General features: G+C 37.2%; 1 protein-coding gene across 2 annotated transcripts in view; it reads right to left on the bottom strand.

The window, feature by feature from the left end:
* TBC1D5 (TBC1 domain family member 5) overlaps positions 1-20,296 on the bottom strand; it is a 416,292-nt gene that overhangs the window by 21,179 nt on the left and 374,817 nt on the right. For both annotated transcript variants that reach the window (XM_090379490.1, XM_090379491.1), the window contains exon 20: positions 2,750-3,038. In XM_090379490.1, coding sequence (XP_090235616.1) covers positions 2,750-3,038 — 289 coding nt within the window. The remainder of the gene's footprint in view (positions 1-2,749; positions 3,039-20,296) is intronic.

Here is a 20,296-nt window from a genome sequence, read left to right as displayed (position 1 = left end):
CATTTACTTTCACTAGCTTTTAGGCAAACAACCCAAACAACCTGCAACTATCACTTGGATTTGTGAATTAATAAATTCTGGTAAACTATGCTGTAATGCTTTAAGCAGGAGGTCATAGGTGGAATATGATACACAACGTAAATTTGAGTAGAGAGATATCACTGTATTCTATAAGGTTCTGTATATTAACCAACACAATTTTTTTTCTTTCATCAACAACAGTTTTTCTATACTTTTATTGATGAAAATTTAATATATATATATATACAGTACGCGTCGGATATAGTGATCACTGGTTAAATTTCAAAGAATCAATCTAAATCAATAAAATGCACTACACTTTCATCGTTTACTAGAATCACATTTTCGGTTATAAGAATCGATTTTGAATGCCTCTGTGATATTTTTTTAAAGCACATTTCTGGAAGTCACAACCATAAAACAATAAAAACAATTTGCAGTTTCCAGTTTATCGGGCTTCCTGTTAGTACAATAAACGGGTAGTAAACTCGATCTTATTCATTTGCGATAATACTGATAGCTGGAATTCTGTGCTTTCACGTTATTGTGGTGAAATGTGTTTCCCCTTCGCTGAAATCTGCTCTTCATTTCTATATCTAAACTTCGTCTCACTTGCATGTGTCGTGTTAGTTCCAATTTGTGTGTGCCGTGCGCTTTGTTATTGATTGAAGCTTATCTTTTTTACTGTTTTAAATTTTACTACCAAAAAAAAAAAAAATGTCAGTGAACAGAAAGAGTGAATTTGAGTGTAAAAGATAAGTTACGAATTATAGAAATGTACGATAAATTAAACTTAGGCAATATGTCTCAAAGGGAAACGGCAGTAAAATTAGGAGTGCCTCAGTCATCTTTATCAAAATTGTTAAAATCACGTCACACATTAAACACAAATGTGATTAGTGAAACCAGAAAAAGGAAGTGTGAAGGGTGCCAAACGGTCGATGAAGCGCTGTTCGTTTGGTTCAAACAGGCCAGCTCATTTAATGTGCCAATCAACTGTAGCATTCTTCTTCAAAAAGCTAATGATTTTGCTGAAAAACTACACAAAGAGTTTAAGGCGACAGATGGATGGATGCCAAGATGGAAGGAGAGGCATGATATTGTTTACAAAAAACTTCACGGAGAAAAACAGGATTCCGATGGTTCTGTAGCTGACACTTGGTTGAAAACCTCTCGGCAAACTGTATTAAGTACTTATAATCCTGAAGACATTTTTAATACAGATGAAACAGGGTTGTACTACAGTGCTACCACAGACCACTGCCTGATTTTTAAAAACTCCTCTGTATCTGCAGGAAAGAAGATCAAGGACAGGATTACAGTTCTTTTAACAAGCAACATGATGGGAACAATCAAGATGAAGCTGTTAGTTATCGGCAAGAGTATATTGCCTAGATGTTTTAAAGGAGTAAAACAGCTGCCTGTTGAATATTGCCAATAATACCAATACGTGGATGACAGCTTCTTTATTTGAAGATTATCTTCGTAAATGGGATTTGAAATTAGATAAGAAAAACAAAAAATTGCATTGGTTTTGGACAACTGCCCAGCTCATCCAAAGTTGACTTTCAAAAACATTGAATTAGTTTTTCTACCGTTCACATCACTGATTCAACCTCTAAACCAGGGAATAATAAAAACCTTCAAGACCTTTTATAGATCGGATATGAGGCAAAGAACCATCCAGTCTATAGATGAAGGTTTGGGAACATCATCCGATATCGCAAAGCAGATAACTGTTCTAGATGCACTTCATATGACAATGAGTGGCTGGATTGAAGTTTCCGAAATCTGCATTAGCAACTGTTTCAAAAAATGTGGATTAATTCATGATGGGCAACTAAGTCACGATACTGATCACGCTGAAAGGACCACGTGACATGGGTGAACAGGAGTTTAATGATTGGGTGGACATAGATGGTGATCTACAAGTTACTACAGCTTTAACAGATGAAGAAATTGCCCAGTCTGTTACTGATAATTTCGCCAAGGAGGAGGAAAATGAAGGTAAAACTGAACGAATTCCAGTTACAAAGTGGTAAACTCGTGAAGTTAGCCATCCTGAGGAGAGCGTTGGAAGAAACTGGTGCAAGTGATCATGAATATAGACTTTTATACAATATTGAAAAATCTATAAATAGACTTTGTACTGATAATTTAACGCAATCTAAAATAAGTGACTATTTTAAATTATAATCATATTACAAATTGTTATGTTTAATTACTATGTACGTAAGTATAAATTTATTTTTATTTTGCTAACCTGTGAATAATTTATTTTTATTTTGTTCGGAATGTAAAAATTGGAATATTCTTCGGATTTTTATGTATCATTTAACTGGTAATAATTCTTTGGTAATAAAGTGTAAATTTGCGCTTTATATCTTTATTTTTATAGCCTCTGGATAATATTTGTTGATTTTCGCTTATTGGAATTGCCGTTTATTAGAATCAAAATTTAATTTGCAAATGTGATCACTATAACCGGCGCTTACTGTGTATATATTGTGTGTGTGTGTGTGTATATATATATATATATATATATACACACAATTTAAAACCAATTATACAAATGAATAAAATTCCCATTAACTTTATTGACCATTATACCCAGATATTGTACTACCAGAAGTATCTGCATTATTATTAGAAGAAAGAAAAGAACCTAGGAAAAATTTTCTTAATTCCCTCTTTGCAGCCACTAAGCTAATACCAAGGTTATTATTACCATCATCTCTCTTTCTGTTTGAAGCATTCATTCCTTCTTGTATGTGGGATGTTTGGTTGGTTAATCCATTTTTGCATGGTTCATCAGTTAATGCAACTTCAGACCCACAGCACATGTCTTGCCTTACTACAACGTAACTATCCAAGGGAGCAGATTCACAATCCAAATCAGCAGTTCCAACAGTTATAGTTTCATTAGCTGATTCACATGATGCAATGAGACTGTTGAAGTCTTCATCATCAGTTACTTCTTGAGTAAAGCTAACAGTTCCTTTTAGAATATCTCTTACCTATTCATAAAAAAAAAAAAATTAGTAACACCACATAAAAATTTATTATATAACACCACATACAATAGACATTCTCTTAACAAGTACTCATTTCAGTGACTCTTCATTTTACCTGTTCTCGTTCTGAAAACTCCCTCTCTGTTATAGTTCAACAACTTGAAATTTATATGATTACAAATACAGCAATTATCCTACTTTAAAATCATGCCAGATAACACTGTCTCTCTCTTTATATAAAATTTACCAAGCTGGGTCAATGAAAGACATCTAGTTATAATGTTATATGATTTCCAAGAAATATATATACAGGTGACCCCCGCTTAACGCTGATCATTCGTTCCGGAAAAACAGAGCGCTAAGTGAATCCGCGCTAAGCGAGCGCCGCTTTCCCATAAGGTAACATATGTATTTGTGAGCTGCGGTCGGTGCCATAGGATATTTCCTAATCAATAATAAACGGTAATGAAAAGATGCACAAATGTCGGTCAAAATATTTAATATTCAAATATTTGCACATATAAAATATTCTGCATTACATACGTATAATATGTGGTAACTACTTGCGTATCAAAAGTAAACTTAAAATTCCAATTAAAATCATGAATTTAATTGATTTAATTTAATGGATGAATTTAATCATGAAAAATGTGTGGATTTTGAGTTGAACTTTGGCCCTCTTCCAAATAAACTAAAAGGGGTATTAATTTTAAATGGCCCGCAGCGTTACCACCCAACAATAACGTCAACTGATCCTTCGCCGCTTTGAAACTTGGCATGTTTTTTCTTCTTTCAATATGAAACTTCTTTTAGGCATTCGTTTCCACAAAAGTCCTGCTTCATCTATGTTAAAAACTTGTTGAGAAGTATAACACATAATACCCCTCTTCAATAATTTTAACAAGTTCTTTTTTGAAAGTTTCGGCTCCTTGATCTGCATTCTAAATCTATTCTACCAGCCCTTACCAGTTTTAAATGGTTCCACATTTTTTTTAGGCGAGTTTTCTTCAGATCGATCTCGATCTCTCTCTCTCTCTCAATATTTAACTTAACTGAATTCTGCATTGGACATTATCTTCAATAAAATTAAAGTCTTTCCATTTCAATCCTAATAGCCGGCCTAGTCCTAGTTGCTTGCAGTGGAACAGCTACCTTTCCCGCTGCAAAAATTAATTCTTTATTTTTTTATAATTGTTCTTACAGTTAAAGTTGGAAGTCCTAAATTATGGCACACATCCGCTTGTCGTTGACCGGAATCGATTCACTTCAAAACGTCTAATTTTCAAATTCAGTCTTTTTCTTACATTTATAGTCTTCGTACTGTGCTCAGACGTTGTTGATTTTTCATTCTTTTTTCATTCTGTAACTGCGTTGGTTGCATTAATTATGATACAATGTTCGAGTAAACTGTCCGTTTCGCACGTTGTCTAATACGGTACTGAGTGATGACTAGACTTCGGATAAATGCATATAACGCAAATATTACAAGCAATATACTTCGTCATTTTTTAAAATGTTGATCTAGGAACTACGTAACAAGCCACTGTACTGAAATTAAATTAGCGTGCGAGAAAATTTCACTGAGCGTGGGAAAATTTCTCAAGTCGGCGTGGGAAACGTTTTAATGCTGTTTTGCTATTCATTTTCAAGCTATCGACTCCATCAAATGAAACGATTTCGTTAAATATGTCAAAAATGTAATCTGTAAAAGAGCGTTATAGTGATCTGTGACAGCGTTATAGTCAGACACGGGTTATAATATAATAACAGCGTTATAGTGAATCAGCGTATAGCGAACCGCGTTATAACGGGGGCCTGCTGTATATATATACATGTACTGTATATATTAATAATTAATAATGATAAAAATGGGCGTAAGAAAGAAATAAAAAGCACAGATAACCACGAACATAAGTGGCTGCATAAAGCAATATCCAACGACACATGTAAACTATAAAAAAATATAAATTACAGAAGGGGGGGCAGAAGAGTGAAGCAACAGATAAATAACAAGGACAGAAGAGAAAAATGAAGATGTGTGGTAGGAAAATACATATAAACATTTTGATATATTAGATATAGGGCAAATAAAGCCAAATTAACATGCCAATGAATACTAAATTTAGACCGGTGCCCACTTGACAACACTGAGGCCAAAAAAATATGAAACATCACTAAAGAAAATAGACATAAGGCAAACCACAAGGAGCAAATAAAAATAACAACCATTATATCCATTCTCATCAGAGGGCCACTGGACATAACAGCTGTGAATATTAATGCATTTCGAATGCAATGGAAATTACCGCAACAGACAGAGACAATCATTAACTAAAATGTCGACCTGCCGAATCAATAAAATGACAATAAAATAAAATATATATATTAATCTTCAATAAAATAGTTTGAATTTATATACATACATTCTGACCTTGTTACAAGCTAGAAAGTCTGATATTAAAGATGTAATTTTATATGAAGCCAACAACAACAACAAAAAAAAAAACAGCGTGTGTACCCTTATATGCACAAAAGATGTTTTATGTGTAAACATCTTTGATGACACTTACTAAATTTTGAAGAAGCTAGAACCAAAATCATGAACGATGTGACATTTTAAGCTCATGCCTGCTACATACTCTACCAAATGAATGTTAGTGACATTAGAGTCATGCTTCAGTCTGAAATATTTAGTATGAATGATGTAATGTTTTATGTACACACCCAGTAGATCTTTTAGCAGAGAAATTGTTAATGGAAGAAACAGCAGATGAGAGAGAGAGAAGAAATAAACCAAGAAATTCAAGAACTGACAGAAACAGACGTATTCTTGGGGTGGACTATACCATGAACACCTGTGAAAGTGAGATTGTTGTCGCTCCTCAGTCTGTCAAGGGACTCAAGAAAAAGGTTCCAAAAATAAAAATGAAAAAGTAAAAAAGAAGGAACAAAGGACACAAATTCTGATACAAGTGAGCAGAAAGAAAGAAATAGGAAAAGAAAAGATGACAGCCTTGATAGTAAACCTGAATATGAAGGATCCGAATTTGTTAAAGAAATTTGGAACAGGCTAAAATCTTATATGTGGGATGCCTACAGAAAAATACCAACTGCATCTATATTATTATTCTTAGTATTATTCTTATAATACTTGACATGTGGGATAAGTTAGAGACTAAGGCTCATGATATTTTTATAGAAAATATATTATTAAAGGATAGACTCAAAAAGAAGGGGTGGAAGGTAGTTCCAGAGAGTTATTCGTCTGCAGTAAAGAAAAGTGTAGTGAAGGACAATAAAACCTTCAAAAGTGATGATCATTAAGGCAGCTAATGATAAATATAAGTCATGACTGAAATTCTCGAAGAGATAAGACCAATGTTGGCTACAGTAAAAGTCAAGAATATAAAGCTAATAAGGGACCGAGGAGTCATTGTCGAGACAGTGACTGATGACGATATCACCAAAATAAAAGGGTGTTCAAAACTACAGGAAATAGGACTTGTGTATTCTGTTCCAAAACCGATAATAATAACAAGAATTGTGCTTTTCAACATAGAAAAAGGGATGTTCAAAGGAGAGATGGCAAAGGAAATTTGGATAAATAACTTTAAAGACTTTAATATTAGTGAGAAGGATTGTAATAATGGCCTAGAGTTTCTAACTGTAAATAAATCTGCAAATACTCAAATTGAAAACTGGGTCCAAAATTGTGGCAAATTATAATGAATAAGAAGCATTTGCTGATAGGTTGGATGTCCTGCGATATAAGGAAATATATACAGTAAACAATGTTATAAATGTATGATGTATGGACATGTAGCTAAATACTGCAGAAAGGAGATGATGTGTGGACGCTGTGGGAAAAATGGGCATGTTTTTAAGAATTGTACAGAAAGAAATAAACAACCAGTTTGTGGAAATTGTAAAGGAAATAATATAGAGGCAACTCATGTGCCAGTGGATAGGGGATGTCCTGAGTATAAAAAGGCTTTATAGTTTTATGAAAAGAAAATAAGTTATGGCTAAGGGACTTAAGGTTCTACAGATAAATGCTCAGAGAACTAAAAGTGTTGCCTTTGAAGTTAACTACCTCATGGAGAAAGAGAATATCATTGTAGCCCTCTTGCAGGAGCCATATGTTTCCCAGGCTCAGATCAGAGGCTATCCACAAAATTATAAGGTTATTGCTGAAGGTAATGCTCCTAAGACCACTATTATAGTAAGAGCAAAAGATGTGGTTGTGACTAAAGTCATGCTTTTGACAGACAATAATGTAACCTGTCGAAATAATTGGGATCTTTGGAAGAGTTGACCGAATAATGCTATATTGTCAGCATGCAGAACCTATAGAACCATATGTGGGGTACCTAGAAAAGGTACATTGCATGTTGGCTCCTGCGAGGTGGTCATGGCTTTAGACTCGAACTCCATTTCATAATTATGGGGCAATAGTTTTTCTGATCAGAGAGGACATGTTCTGGAGGAATTTATTGCTGCCTCTGGCATGGAGGTGGTTAACATGGAAGGACATCCTCCTATTTATTCCACTGTCCATGGGCAATCCTATATAGACTTTACTATGATTACAAATGCTATAAGAAACAAAATTAAAGACTGGAAGGTAATAGAGTCCCATAAGAATAGCGATCACAATTCTATCCTTTTTACAGTAAGGACAATTCTATCTATAATAAGGACAATTCTATCCTTTTTACATGTATTTAAGCTTAATAAATAGTATAGACTGGCAAGAACTCTCACCTATTCAGCACGTTGATAAGTTGACAAGAATCTTGGATCAATCATGCAATATTAGCATGAGGAAAAGGAAATTTGTAAATAAGCCTGTTTTTTGGTGATCTGACCATTTGACTCAATTAAGAAAGCAATCAATGAAATTGAGGAGGAAATGTCAGAACCATAGATGTCTAGGTAATTTAGATATATTACATTATTATACGGAAAGGTATAAAGTATGTTGAAGAGAGAGTATGTAAAAGTTGTTAACACTGCTAAGATAAATAGTTAAAAAAATTTGTGAAGAGCAAGGATGCCGAGATTCATGGGATTCGATTTTTAAGATAATAACTGATAAGAGAAAACTGCAAGTTACAACCAGTACTATAGGGGATGATATTGAGCAAACCTTAACTTGGGCTGACTCTGTGAACAAGATTCTAGACAGCCTCTTTCCATAGGAAAAAATGGACATGGAGACATGACATCAGAGACAAATTGTTTCTAAGAATTTAGAATATAAAGCAGATATTCAAGAAAGAGAATTTACTCTTGATGAGTTAACTTTGACAATGGACCAGGCAAAGGAAGGTAATACTAGGCCTGGATAAAATAGAAGTAATTGTTATGAAAAGGATATATTCACTAACTCCAGAGCTGTATTTAATTATGTATAATAAGTGCTTAAAAGATGGTATTTTCCCATGGAGTTGGAAGGAAGCACAATTGAAACTTATATTAAAAGGAACAGATAGACTAATGAATGATACTGATGCACATTGACCGACTGCTCTCCTTTCGGTTCTGGGAAAAGTTTATGAACGGCTGTGTGAGGGCCGATTGATGATTAAATATAATGAAAAATCTGTCCACAGAAAGCCAACACGGCTTTAAAAAAGGATTAAGTGCTGAGGATGCAGTATATAGATGATTAGTCTGGACTGTATAGGAGAGTGATTTGAGATATGTACTAGCAGTCTATGTTGATTTCAAGGGTGCTTTCGACCGACTCTGGTGAGAGAGTATTATACCAAGAATAAGAATAACTGAATGTTCTGGTACCTTATATTCAGTGTTTAGAGACTATTTTAATGATCGAAGAATTGTAGTTAAGACACTATATACTGAAATTACAAGAAGTGTATTATGTGGATGTCCTCAAGGCTCGGTGATAGGTCCCTTTGTCTGGAAAATTCTCTTAGATGAATTCTTAAACAAGAACGTAGAAGGAACAAGATATATTGCCTATGCCGATTATTTAGCAATTGTAATTACTGGGTATTCTCATTCGCAATTAGAGAACAGAGCTGAAAATGTATTAACAGAATTGTACAGATGGTCAAGAATAAATAAGTTGTAGATTTCACAAGAAAAGACTGCAAATGCTAATGAAAGATAAGTTAAGCATGAATAGAGCACCGACTGTCAGGCTGAATGGGGGGGGGAGTTCAGTATGTCAAAGTCATAAAATATTTAGGAATACAAGTTGAAGAAAGGCTGTTCTTTACCGAACATGCTAAATATCTTAAGAATAAGATTCGAACATTGTACACCAGGCTCTGGAGGGTTATAAGGTCTGACTGGAGTATAAAAGGTTGGGCCATAAACGTTTTGTATGAATGTCTATTTGTCCCTATCGTGACATATGCCTCAGGAGCTTGGGTACATAGAATAAGTAAGATGGTAATGCAAAAATATACTTTACAGGCACAGCAATTTGCCTTATTGGGTGTGACCAAGGCATGCAGAACTGTCTCCTCAGAGACAGTTCTGCATGCCCTGGGAAACAGGCAATTTCCCAGATATTATATGTAGAGGAGACAGTTCTGAGGAGAACTGTCTCTTCTACAGATAATATCTGGGAAATTGCCTGTTAAGTATGTTATACTGCTGAGTGTTTTATTATATTATACTAAGAAAAATATAACAAAGACTATTCTGGGAGTGTCATCTTGCCCAGATGAAAATAAAACTTATGTGCAATCAGATCTTAAAACTGAGAGAGCATGAACATTGCAAGACCTGATGGCTTTATGGCAAAATTCTAATAAAGGAAGACAGACATATCTGTTCTTCTACCAAGTTGGATGAGTAAATAAAAAGAAGCCTTGGCTTCAGTTCGGCTTAAATGCAACATTCCTAATAACAGGACATGGCTTGGCATATAGATTGTTCCAACTAGGTTTAAAAGAGCAAGGGACTTGTCAATGCGGACAGGAGGAAACTTCTCAACATATCATTATCAGCCATATGGTACAAGGAACCCTGAGGCTTTTGTTGCAAAAGGCAAAAAAAAAAAAAAAAAAATTCTGAGTTACCGACAGAGAGAGAGAGAGAGAGAGAGAGAGAGAGAGAGAGAGAGAGAGAGGGGGGGGGGGATCTCAGGACCCTGGGTGTACCAAGTCCATACTCACCAGATGTGAACCCCTGGAGTCGAATGTTGGAATGTGAAAATTATGTCGATTTAAGACTAACCTTGGAGATGTCTTCTGGCATGTACTTAAAAGATGCTCTCTGGGTATTGTTCACAGAGAAAAGATTATTTAAGTATTTTAATGACTTTGTAAGTGCTGTGTTTAGAAGACTGAAAAACTTATTACTAGAGAGTAGAAGCCAGCCTCCTCGGGGAAGGGATGGAAACGTCTTTGACTAAAAAAAAATGGAATAAAAAGTTTTCAAAACACATTTCTCTTCAGAGAAGGCTAAGTGGCAGTAACGAAATTTTGTTTCGTTCATTTATGTTAAAATTTTTATAACTAATTGTTTTTGAACTCTACAGCTCAGACATTAAGAAAACAGTATGTCCCAAGCCATGGATAGGCTTCAGCCTAGGGAATCGTTGAACATATGGTACCTTAAATGTAATGTACATGGCCACTGCTTACTCTACTGAATCAATGTTTGGAAGAGGTTAGGCCAATAGCCTAATTACACATTTTATTGTAGCCATTTGTTGAATAGTATGATTGAACAATACATGTATTTGTATTGCAGATACGAGGAAACTTCTCAACATATTATCATTATCAGCTATATGGTGCAAGGAAGCCTGAGGCTTTTGTTGCAACAGGCTATCATAACATCATGTTAGTCTGTCGTGCTTTGTCGCAAATTATACATGTAATGCTAACAAGATCTGCAAGAAATATGCTATCGAAACTATGATTAGGATCAGGATCTCAATGAGTACAAGCGTGAGATGGTAACGCTGCACATTCCATTCTGCAATGAGGAACGGTTTTACTACCGTTCGAAATTTAGTAGGTACCGCCAAAGATGTATACACATTAAAAAAAAAAAAAAAATTAAACTTAAATTTTTAAGTTTGGAGAGAGGTGCTATATTTTGATTGCACTAATTATAAGAAAGGTCACTTTGTGGGGGTTCTTTGGGGTCTCTAGCTTTTTGCTACTGCCGGAGACTCCAGAGATTTTATCTTGTAATGGTCTTCATATCATTTCCACTGTTCTTATTGCTCATGTCATCATAAAATTGAAAGGAAAGAACTGTGAATGCTATGATTAATGTTTTAGAGACACAATGCATTCCATCCAATTAATTTTGTATGTGTGAACAAGTGTCTCTACTAATTTGGTTCTTTATGAAGTAACAAGAAGGTTTTGAAAACCATCTTAAAAAAATCTTTGCAAAAAAGACCACACTAGGTACTTTTGGGGATGCACTCAATTATCTTTATTTCAATGAGTCCTGGAAAATTCGTCCCCGCATAAAGAAACCACAAGGCTTTGCTTTCTTTATTCAATTCTTTCGCAAGGGTCTTTATCAAGACTAGGTTGAACTGTTCAATCAGATCTCTTCTAAGGTACCCAGGTTTCAAATCTGGGAAATTGAGGTCTCTCCTTATATTCAGCCTAACAGATTAATAGCAGCTGCAGGCAGAGTGCATGTAATTCTTCCACTGCTTCTATTGGAATATGAAGCAACATGGAAAGCAAGGTGTTGGGGATTTCAAGTTTGCTGTGGGTCATAATGAAACAAGCAAACATGCTGTGTTAGTTTGAAAGTGGGGAGTTAAGATAGGTGAAAAGAATGGAGGACGAAGAAAAGAATGGAGGACGAAGAAAGAAGGCATCCTCCAGATGGGTGAGATGGGGAGAGGCAAAGAATTTGGATGACACTGGATTGGGAACCCCACCCAGGCCTAGGGAAAGGATAAAAAATTGAACAGCTAGGGTGCAGCACAAAGATGAGTGCCATAATGGTATGGGTCATCCAAAGATGACAGTTCCACCTGTCCCACAACAAGGTATACAGGTGGAGTTCTATCCTGTCCATCAAGTCCATGTAGATTGTCAAGTTTTTGTATTAATCTTCAGATTGAGCTAGAATCAAGTTGGCCTGGATTCTCAGGTGATTCGTATGTTTGGTGTACACTTCACTTCCTGGGTGAACTGTGAGAGCACAATGAAACTGTCCCGATCGGCAAGGAAAAAGTGCTCTGGTCCAGATGGAAGCCCTCTCATGGAGGTAGTAAGACACACTCTGGAGTTTTCATAGTTTGTGCAGTGGTACAAAATATGCTCTCAGCTTTCTAGGAGTCCACAGGAGCAGTGAGGATCCTCAATGATGCCAAGTTCAGCAAGTTTGGTATTTAGAGAGCCATGGATGAGAATGAAGGAAGTAAAAAGACCAAGTGCAAATTAGGGGGGGGGAGGCTTAGGACTGGCGAAGGTTATTTGGGGAATGAATCTCTTTGTGACAAGACCTTAACGAGTGGAATCCCAATGCACTTTCCAGATCTGATAAAAGTGATTTGAGATGTTTCTTTTTTCATTTTTTGGGTAAACTGCCAGGTTCAAACTGTAATTTAGGACAGTGGTTGGAATACTTTTCTTGAGACAGTATAATAGCCCACTTCAGATGACCTCCAGATCAAGGGGAAGGAAGTCCACCAAGACCTGGAGGGCAGGATAACTAATAGTACAGCATGCCCTAGAGATGATGAGGAGCATGGTACATTGTACAGATCGTACCTTCTTTGAATCCCTGAAAAGGGTTGCTCTGTAAGCCAAGGCACCAGCCCCATAACAAATAATAGGCAAGAAAACTGTCTTGTAGAGCAGGGTGAAGGAATGGCCATGGAGGCACCAGTCTTTGCACATCATCCTTTTCACCAAGGCAGCATATTTTCTAATCTTTGTTCCAAGATACTGGAGGTGTAGAGTAAAAGTGAGGTTGCTGTTAATAATAATTCCAAGATATTTTAACTCGGTAACTAAATGAATGGTGATGAGGCCAATCTTAATACCAGGGGGACACTTAATGTCAAGTTTTCCCTTTAACAAAATGGCCTTGGTTTTTGTCTGTTGCTATCGAGAGTTTGCATTCCTCAATCCAGTTGGAGAGGAGACAATAGCAGTGTTAGCTTGATCTTAAAGAGGCATCCAGTTATCAGAGTATATTACTGGAACAAAAAATTAAAATATAAAAATTTAAACATATGGGCTGAGAAGTGGAAATTGAAGTTTAATGTCACAATGTTTGTTTGTTTGTTATTTGGTTTTTAGGAGCATTAGCAACTAAGGCCATATTGCTCCGGGATATGCGGTGGTCATTCCCTGACCTTTCCGCATCCTCCGTATTTGGTGGTGACGGGCTCGAACCCCGGTCTAATCAAGAAGCGTGTGCTACACACTGCTGCTCCTTCCCACCTGGCTACAGAGGCGCCTTTAATGTCACGAATGCAAGGTAATGATAGGTAGTAGTAATTCCAGAATCACTCAAGGTACCACACACAAGGTAGTGAAGAACAATAAAAAACCTGGGGGTAATCATGTAGTCAGGCATGAAGTACTCTGAGTAGTGCAGATGGGCTGCTATACCAGCTCATGGTGATTTGCCAATGATATACAAGAATCTTTCCAGCAGGGGTAAGCTGGTAATTATTCCACTGTAAAAGGCAATGCTTTGGTCACACCTTGAGTACTGCATATAGATCCATAAGCCTCATTTTACGAAGAATGTATTATGTGGAATGGGTGCAGAGAAGAGCAATGAGATTAATGAGGGGAACAAAAGGTACCAAAATTGACTTCAATTCTGAAAATTGTAGCATCTGAAAACTAGGCACTTGCAAGGAGATCTAATTGAAGTTTTAATGCTTTGCAGGGATTCAGTAAGCTAAATGTTAATGGCAACCTTACTCTTGCTCAGACAACACACGAGGCAGCATAAATTGAAATCGTGGAAGGATGGTTGCAAGGTATGTGTGCTGAAATTATTCTTTCAGCCAATGTAGTTGATTGCTGAAAGAAACTTCCATCTGGTCTTGTGGAAGTAGATAGTTTGAATAAATTTATGAAGGAACTGGCAAATAAAGGGTCAACCAGGTGATATGGAAAGTGTATGTGTTTTTTTGGTTGAGGCTGTATAAGCTTGTTTTCTGACATCATTTGCTATTACTAATATTATTTGGATGTCCATTAGCCAATCTAAGCAGGCCATATGCTGTTGAAACTGTTGAGTTTTTAATTACTGATTAGGGAAATTCTGGTCCTAGAATATGCCCTATATTGAAAGTTAGATAGTTATATTAGTTTGAAATCATTACTTTGCTTAAATGACTTTGTTTGGTCACTCTTATTTTTAAGGTACTGTGACAGATAACAGCTGTCTGCTAATTTCATCATCGTAAGGTGTATTGGCTATATATCACTGACAGTCTATGTCCTATTGGTTGATCAACAGACGTGCACTGTTAGGAATAGTCAGTCTATTTGGTGCAACTTGTTAAGCTTGGGCATGTATGAGGTGCTATCCAAATATTCCAGAAATTTGAATGTTGCGTGGGAGCTACATATAGTACATACTTGTGGCACTAGATAACACTGCATGCATTCTTTGTGAATCAGTATGCCATGTGGCATCGGGCTGGATAGAGTCATTGAATATTTAAGTGCAGTTCTTTGGCAGTGTGTGTCACGTAGTTTGCGATTGTTGCAATGGCTGGTGTGAAAGAGCAATGTGCTTGAATCAAGTTTTGTTTCCTTCTTAACAATACAGCAGCAGAAACCCATAAGAAGTTGAAACAAGCTTTTGGTGGCAATGCCTTAGGCCAAATGCAGACCTACTACTGGTTTAACCATTTTAAAAACAGTCAAATGTTGGTTGATGACGATGATCACTCTGGGCATCCATCATTGAGCACCACCCCGGAAAATGTCACAAAAGTTCAGGTGGTGATCCGTGAAGACCGCAGGTGGACTATCCATGACATTTGTGGCATTGTAGGACTATCGTATGGCACGTGTCAGCAGATTTTGTCAGACGAGTTGAATATGAGAAGGATTGCGGCCAAGTTCGTGCCATGGTTACTGAGTGAAAACCAAAAGCAGCATCGCATGGAAATTAGCAGAGATCTTCAAGAATGGGTCAGGAGTGATCAAAACTTCTTTTCTACAGTCGTCACTGGTGACAAGAGTTGTGTAAATAGGTATGACCCAGAAACCAAGCAATGATCATCCCAGGGGAAGAGCCCATCTTCGCCCCGACCGAAGAAAACCCGACAAGTAAATGAGTGAGACCTTGCTGATCTGTTTTTTTAGACATTGATGGGATTATATATAAGGAATTCTTCCCTACTGGCCAGACTATCAAGGTGAAGTTCTACTGCGACATCCTGAGGTGGTTAAGGGAGAAAACATCAGGAGAAAACATCCAGAGAAGTGGCGCACAAAGAACTGGGTCATTCATCGTGACAATGGACTGGCCCACACACATCTCTCACTGTGGGGCAGTTTTTGGCATCCAACACGACAATCACCCCCACCCCCCTTATTTACCAGGCTTAGCCCCCTGTGACTTCTTCCTCTTTCCAAGAATGTAAATCAAGCTGAAGGGTAGAGGATATCCAAACCGAATCGCAGGCAGTGCTGAACATTATGACGAAGAAAGACTTTCAGGATACATTCAAATCATGGGAAAAGCACTGGGATTAGTGTTTACGCTTTCAAGAGGACTACATTGAAGGTGAAGATGAATAATTTATTTTATAAATACATTTCGGGAACTTTTGGGTAGCACCTCGTATAGATGCTTGCCTCATAATATGATTCCTGATGGTACAGCATTTGTAACTGTTATGAGATCAGGAGACTGATCTCACAACTAAGATTAATCTAAGGTTATTATGTAAGCAGTAAGTGATTTGATCTGATTTATTGACATTGTTAGTCAGATTAAGTGTATGCAGATAGGTGACTACACTTGCGATTAAATTATTTGCTTCACATAAGCACATGCTCAAGTTTTGATGGCTGAAAGTCAGCTTTTGTCACTGGATGGAAGGACGAAGCATCCCCAAGACAGAAACTGAATAGAGAAATGCATAAATTTCTAAAATTATTTCAATGCCTGAATTGAAAATAACCATGCAATCTTTACTAAAAAAAAGTCTTTTCCACTCATTTTGTTTCCCCCCCCCCCACAAGCAAATTGTTTTTTTTAAAGATCAATAACAAATCATTATTATATCTCTTATATCATCATTATCTTTTCCATTTGCTCATTCCATTTGACAAGCAAAACAAACAATTAAAAAGCTGACACTATAAAATATCACTCATAAAGTGTACTGTACATGTTTAGATGCAAATTATTCATAAAGCATATATAGCACTTTTTGATGTGAAAACATCTTTGGTGGCGCCTACTAAATTTTGGATTTTAGTAAAACCAATCTGTCACGATTTTGTGACACGGAAATGACATCATTTGATGTCACTTCTGGTTTTCTGACAAACTGGAAATGACGATTTTGCAACGTGAAAATGATGTGTCTCGAAATCATAACAGAATAGTGAATTCCAAGAGGACGAAAGAGGTGTCAATCAGAGTTGTCAATAATGGAAATGACATCATTTCTGGTTTGCCGATTTGATCGACAAATGTGTCGCAAAATGACGATTTTCTGACACGTCATTTCCATGTCGCAAAATCACGTATTGACACATCTGTCATTTAACTGGCATTATTTTCTTCTAACACATGATGTATGCTTGTGAGTTTGAAGCTACCTGAAGCCTCACTAGTGGAAACAGACACTAACTTGTTGATCATTGCAATGGCATCTTCTTTGTTCTCATCCAAAGGATCTTTGGGAACATTATTTAGCCACTGCAAAATGTGCATATGTGGACTATTGCAATGTTGAAATTCTATGCGCCTCTAAAAGTTAACAATGTAAAATTGACCAAATGGGCTATAACATTTTGACTGCAATATGTTCATAATTACATCCACATCTTCTTGAAGTATATCACAGAAGTTATAGCATCTTTGTCCACTAGTGTCACCTTCTGCATGAAATCAATGTCGTTCACATCGTCCTCGCTAATATCGTCCAACCTCGACCTGGTCGAGGTTGGAATTGTCCTTAGGAATGCCAAATTGTTTTTGATAAAGCTGTTAATGTATTCTTTGGATTGAACTTACTCGGGGGTCAGTTTTATATCTTTACCTATGTATTTGAAAGCCACCATCAAAGAGTCTCTTGTTCTCAATCTCATTACCTTCACTGCTATGTAAAGGAGATGATATGGAGTAACACCACATCGGTCAGTTCGTCTGAGCTCACTCGCTGCCATCACGAACAGAGTCACATGTAAATTCTCTCTGAGTGTTCTGAATTGTCCAAGATAAATGCTGGGAAAGGGCAGTTTTTCTGAGTGCTCATCAAACAGTAAGCTCTGTGGTATGTTAGTTTCTCCTGGGGTGATTCTAAGATATTTATCATCGCTCCACAACAATATTTGCTGTTGAGCAATAAGACTCAACTCAATTGTAACTGCTTTGCTTATGTTGTCTTTAGCAAAATTAATTTCCATGTCACTGTCATCAAAGAATGACTGATCTATCATGATTTGATACAATCGATGACCAAATATTGAAGCCATACCTTAACCACTTGCTTTCTTACTAACCCGATCAAATAGCTGGACATGGTGTATTTTCTTGCATTTTATATGCACAAATAAGGTGCCTGAGTCACTCATATGGACAATACAGCATTCTGGGCCAAGTGATCAATGTGCCTGTTTCAGTCAATCTCCCTTGGCAAGCGATGGCCATCATATATTGATTGATTGTTGTTGTTGTTATTTAGCTTAACGACACAAGGGCTACTGAGGCCAAATTGTGTCTGCTCATAGTTTATTTAGTCGAAATATAACACTGTTGATGTTAAATTAAATACTCCTATATAGGCCAATACATTTTAAAAATATTACAAGTTCATTTATGCTTGCTTCATTTCCCAGGATATGAGTTAAATCATGTGAGAGGTTCAACGTAGAGACAGACTGGAAAGTGTTTGACCGTATGGTTGAATATAGGGGACAATCAAAGAGGAAATGCCTAACAGTAAGTTGACTGTCACAGGATGAACACTGGGGTGGATCTTCTCCCAGTAGCAGGAACAGATGAGTATGATGAGTGTGTCCAATTCTGAGTCTTGCCAGTACTACTTCCTCTCGTCTGTTTTGTCGAAAGCCTGAGAGCCACAGCTTTGGTTCTTGCTTTATCTGGTAAAGTTTATTGTTGGTGTTTCTTTTCCAGATCTGTGACCAATTGTCGTCACTTGCTTTGCGAATAACAGGCTTATAATCAGTGTAAGGAACCTGAGGATGTTCTGGAACAGCTGGTTGAGGATTTTTAGCTGCAAGATCCGCACTTTCGTTTCCCGGAATACCAGAATGGCCAGGGATCCAGCAAAAACTGATTGATTGATTAGACACACTGCAGGAAAATAGCTGAGAATGAATGTGTTTCAAGGTAGGATGAGAAGATGAAAAATTCTTCCTTATGGCAGAAACAGCACTGAGCGAGTCAGTGTAAATTATGACAGGTGCAGGTGAGATGGAAAGTTCAATAATTTTACTGAGTGCTAATTTGATGGCATATAATTCGGCTGTGAAGACGCTGCAGACTAATGGTAGTGAGGCAGTAACCGTTAGAGAAGGAAAAACTGCAGCTGCACCAACCGCAGTAGCTGTTTTGGATCCGTCAGTATAGACTTTACAGGCATGGGAGTTCAGAGTAGTGTGAGCTAAGTGCAACTGCCTGATATTAAAGGAAGGTACAGTATTCTTTCCCCACTCCAAAAAATGTGTATCGTGGGAGGAAGAAACGTATGTCCAAGGTGGCACAGGTGCAGTTGTGTCCTGAAAAATATCGCTTAAATTGATATTCCAACTCTGAGAAAGCTCTTTAATCCTGAGTGAAGCAGGTCTGTTTTCACTTGGCTTGCTGTCATATAACAAATCCCACCGAGTATTATAAAGATACTCCCAACTGGGGTGAGATGGAAGACTCTGGATCTTAGCAGCATAGTGGAGCAGTAATGATTTCCTACGAAGATGTAATGGAGGATCATGTGCTTCGATATAGAGACTCTGGATTGGAGAAGTCCTAAAAGCGCCCAATGCAGTCCTGAGAGCACTGTGCTGGACAATATTTAGACGTTGTAAAGTAGTGCTCCTGGCAGAGTCATACACCGGACAACAATAATCTAGCCGTGACCGGATTAAAGTTCTATAAAGATGCAATAGTGTATACCGATCAGCGCCCCATGACATAGCCGAGACTGATCGCAGTATATTCAGATGCTTTAGACATGTATTTCTTAAATGAGAGATGTGAGCTTGAAAATTCAGCTTGCTATCTAATATCACTCCAAGGAATTTAACGGTACTTACAAGCGGGATTGGAGTATGGTTTATTTGTAATTCCGGATCGGGATGGAGAGCTCGTTTCTTGCAAAAGTGGGTGAGAGTACATTTCTTTTCTGATAGTCTGTAGCCATTCCGTGAAGTCCACGATTGTATTTTGGTAATAGCAAGTTGGAGCTGCCGTTCGATGGTGTTCATACTTTGAGATTGACAAGAAATTGTAAGGTCATCTGCGTACATGTAAGTTTCAACAGTTTTTGGGATGTCTCGTGTTATGCTGCTAACTCGGATTGAAAATAGTGTTGGACTAAGTATCGATCCCTGCGGGACTCCTTCTTCCTGAATGTGGGATGCAGAGAGTACATTTTTATATCGGACCTGAAAAGAACGCAATTGCAGAAAATTTTGAATTATTTTCGGCAAATGGCCTCTAAACCCCAAGTGGTAAAGGTCCATAATAATCCCATGACGCCATGTAGTGTCAAATGCCTTTTCAAGATCTAGGTTGACCATGACTAGATGTTGTTTCATGACAAAGGCATTTCGGATATGAGATTCGGCTTTGATAAGCACGTCCAGAGTTGATCTATTCCTCCGAAAGCCATACTGATGATCTGGAAGGAGATTTTGTGACTCCAGGATGTAAGTAAGCCTAGTGTGAACCATTCTTTCGAAAATTTTACCCAGGCAGCTCGTAAGAGATATTGGCCTATAGTTTTCAACACAGGAATGATCTTTTCCTGGTTTTGGTAAAGCAATAATGAAAGAATGACGCCAGGAAGAAGGATAGGCATTTTCGGAGAATATCCGATTATAAAAGATTAACATGGTACT

This window comes from Mastigoproctus giganteus, chromosome 8 (assembly GCF_048544385.1).
Source record: "Mastigoproctus giganteus isolate SK-2022 chromosome 8, ASM4854438v1, whole genome shotgun sequence".
NCBI lineage: Eukaryota > Metazoa > Arthropoda > Arachnida > Uropygi > Thelyphonidae > Mastigoproctus > Mastigoproctus giganteus.
The sequence above is the reverse complement of the archived record's forward strand: the minus strand, read 5'-3'. Positions and strand labels throughout refer to the sequence as shown.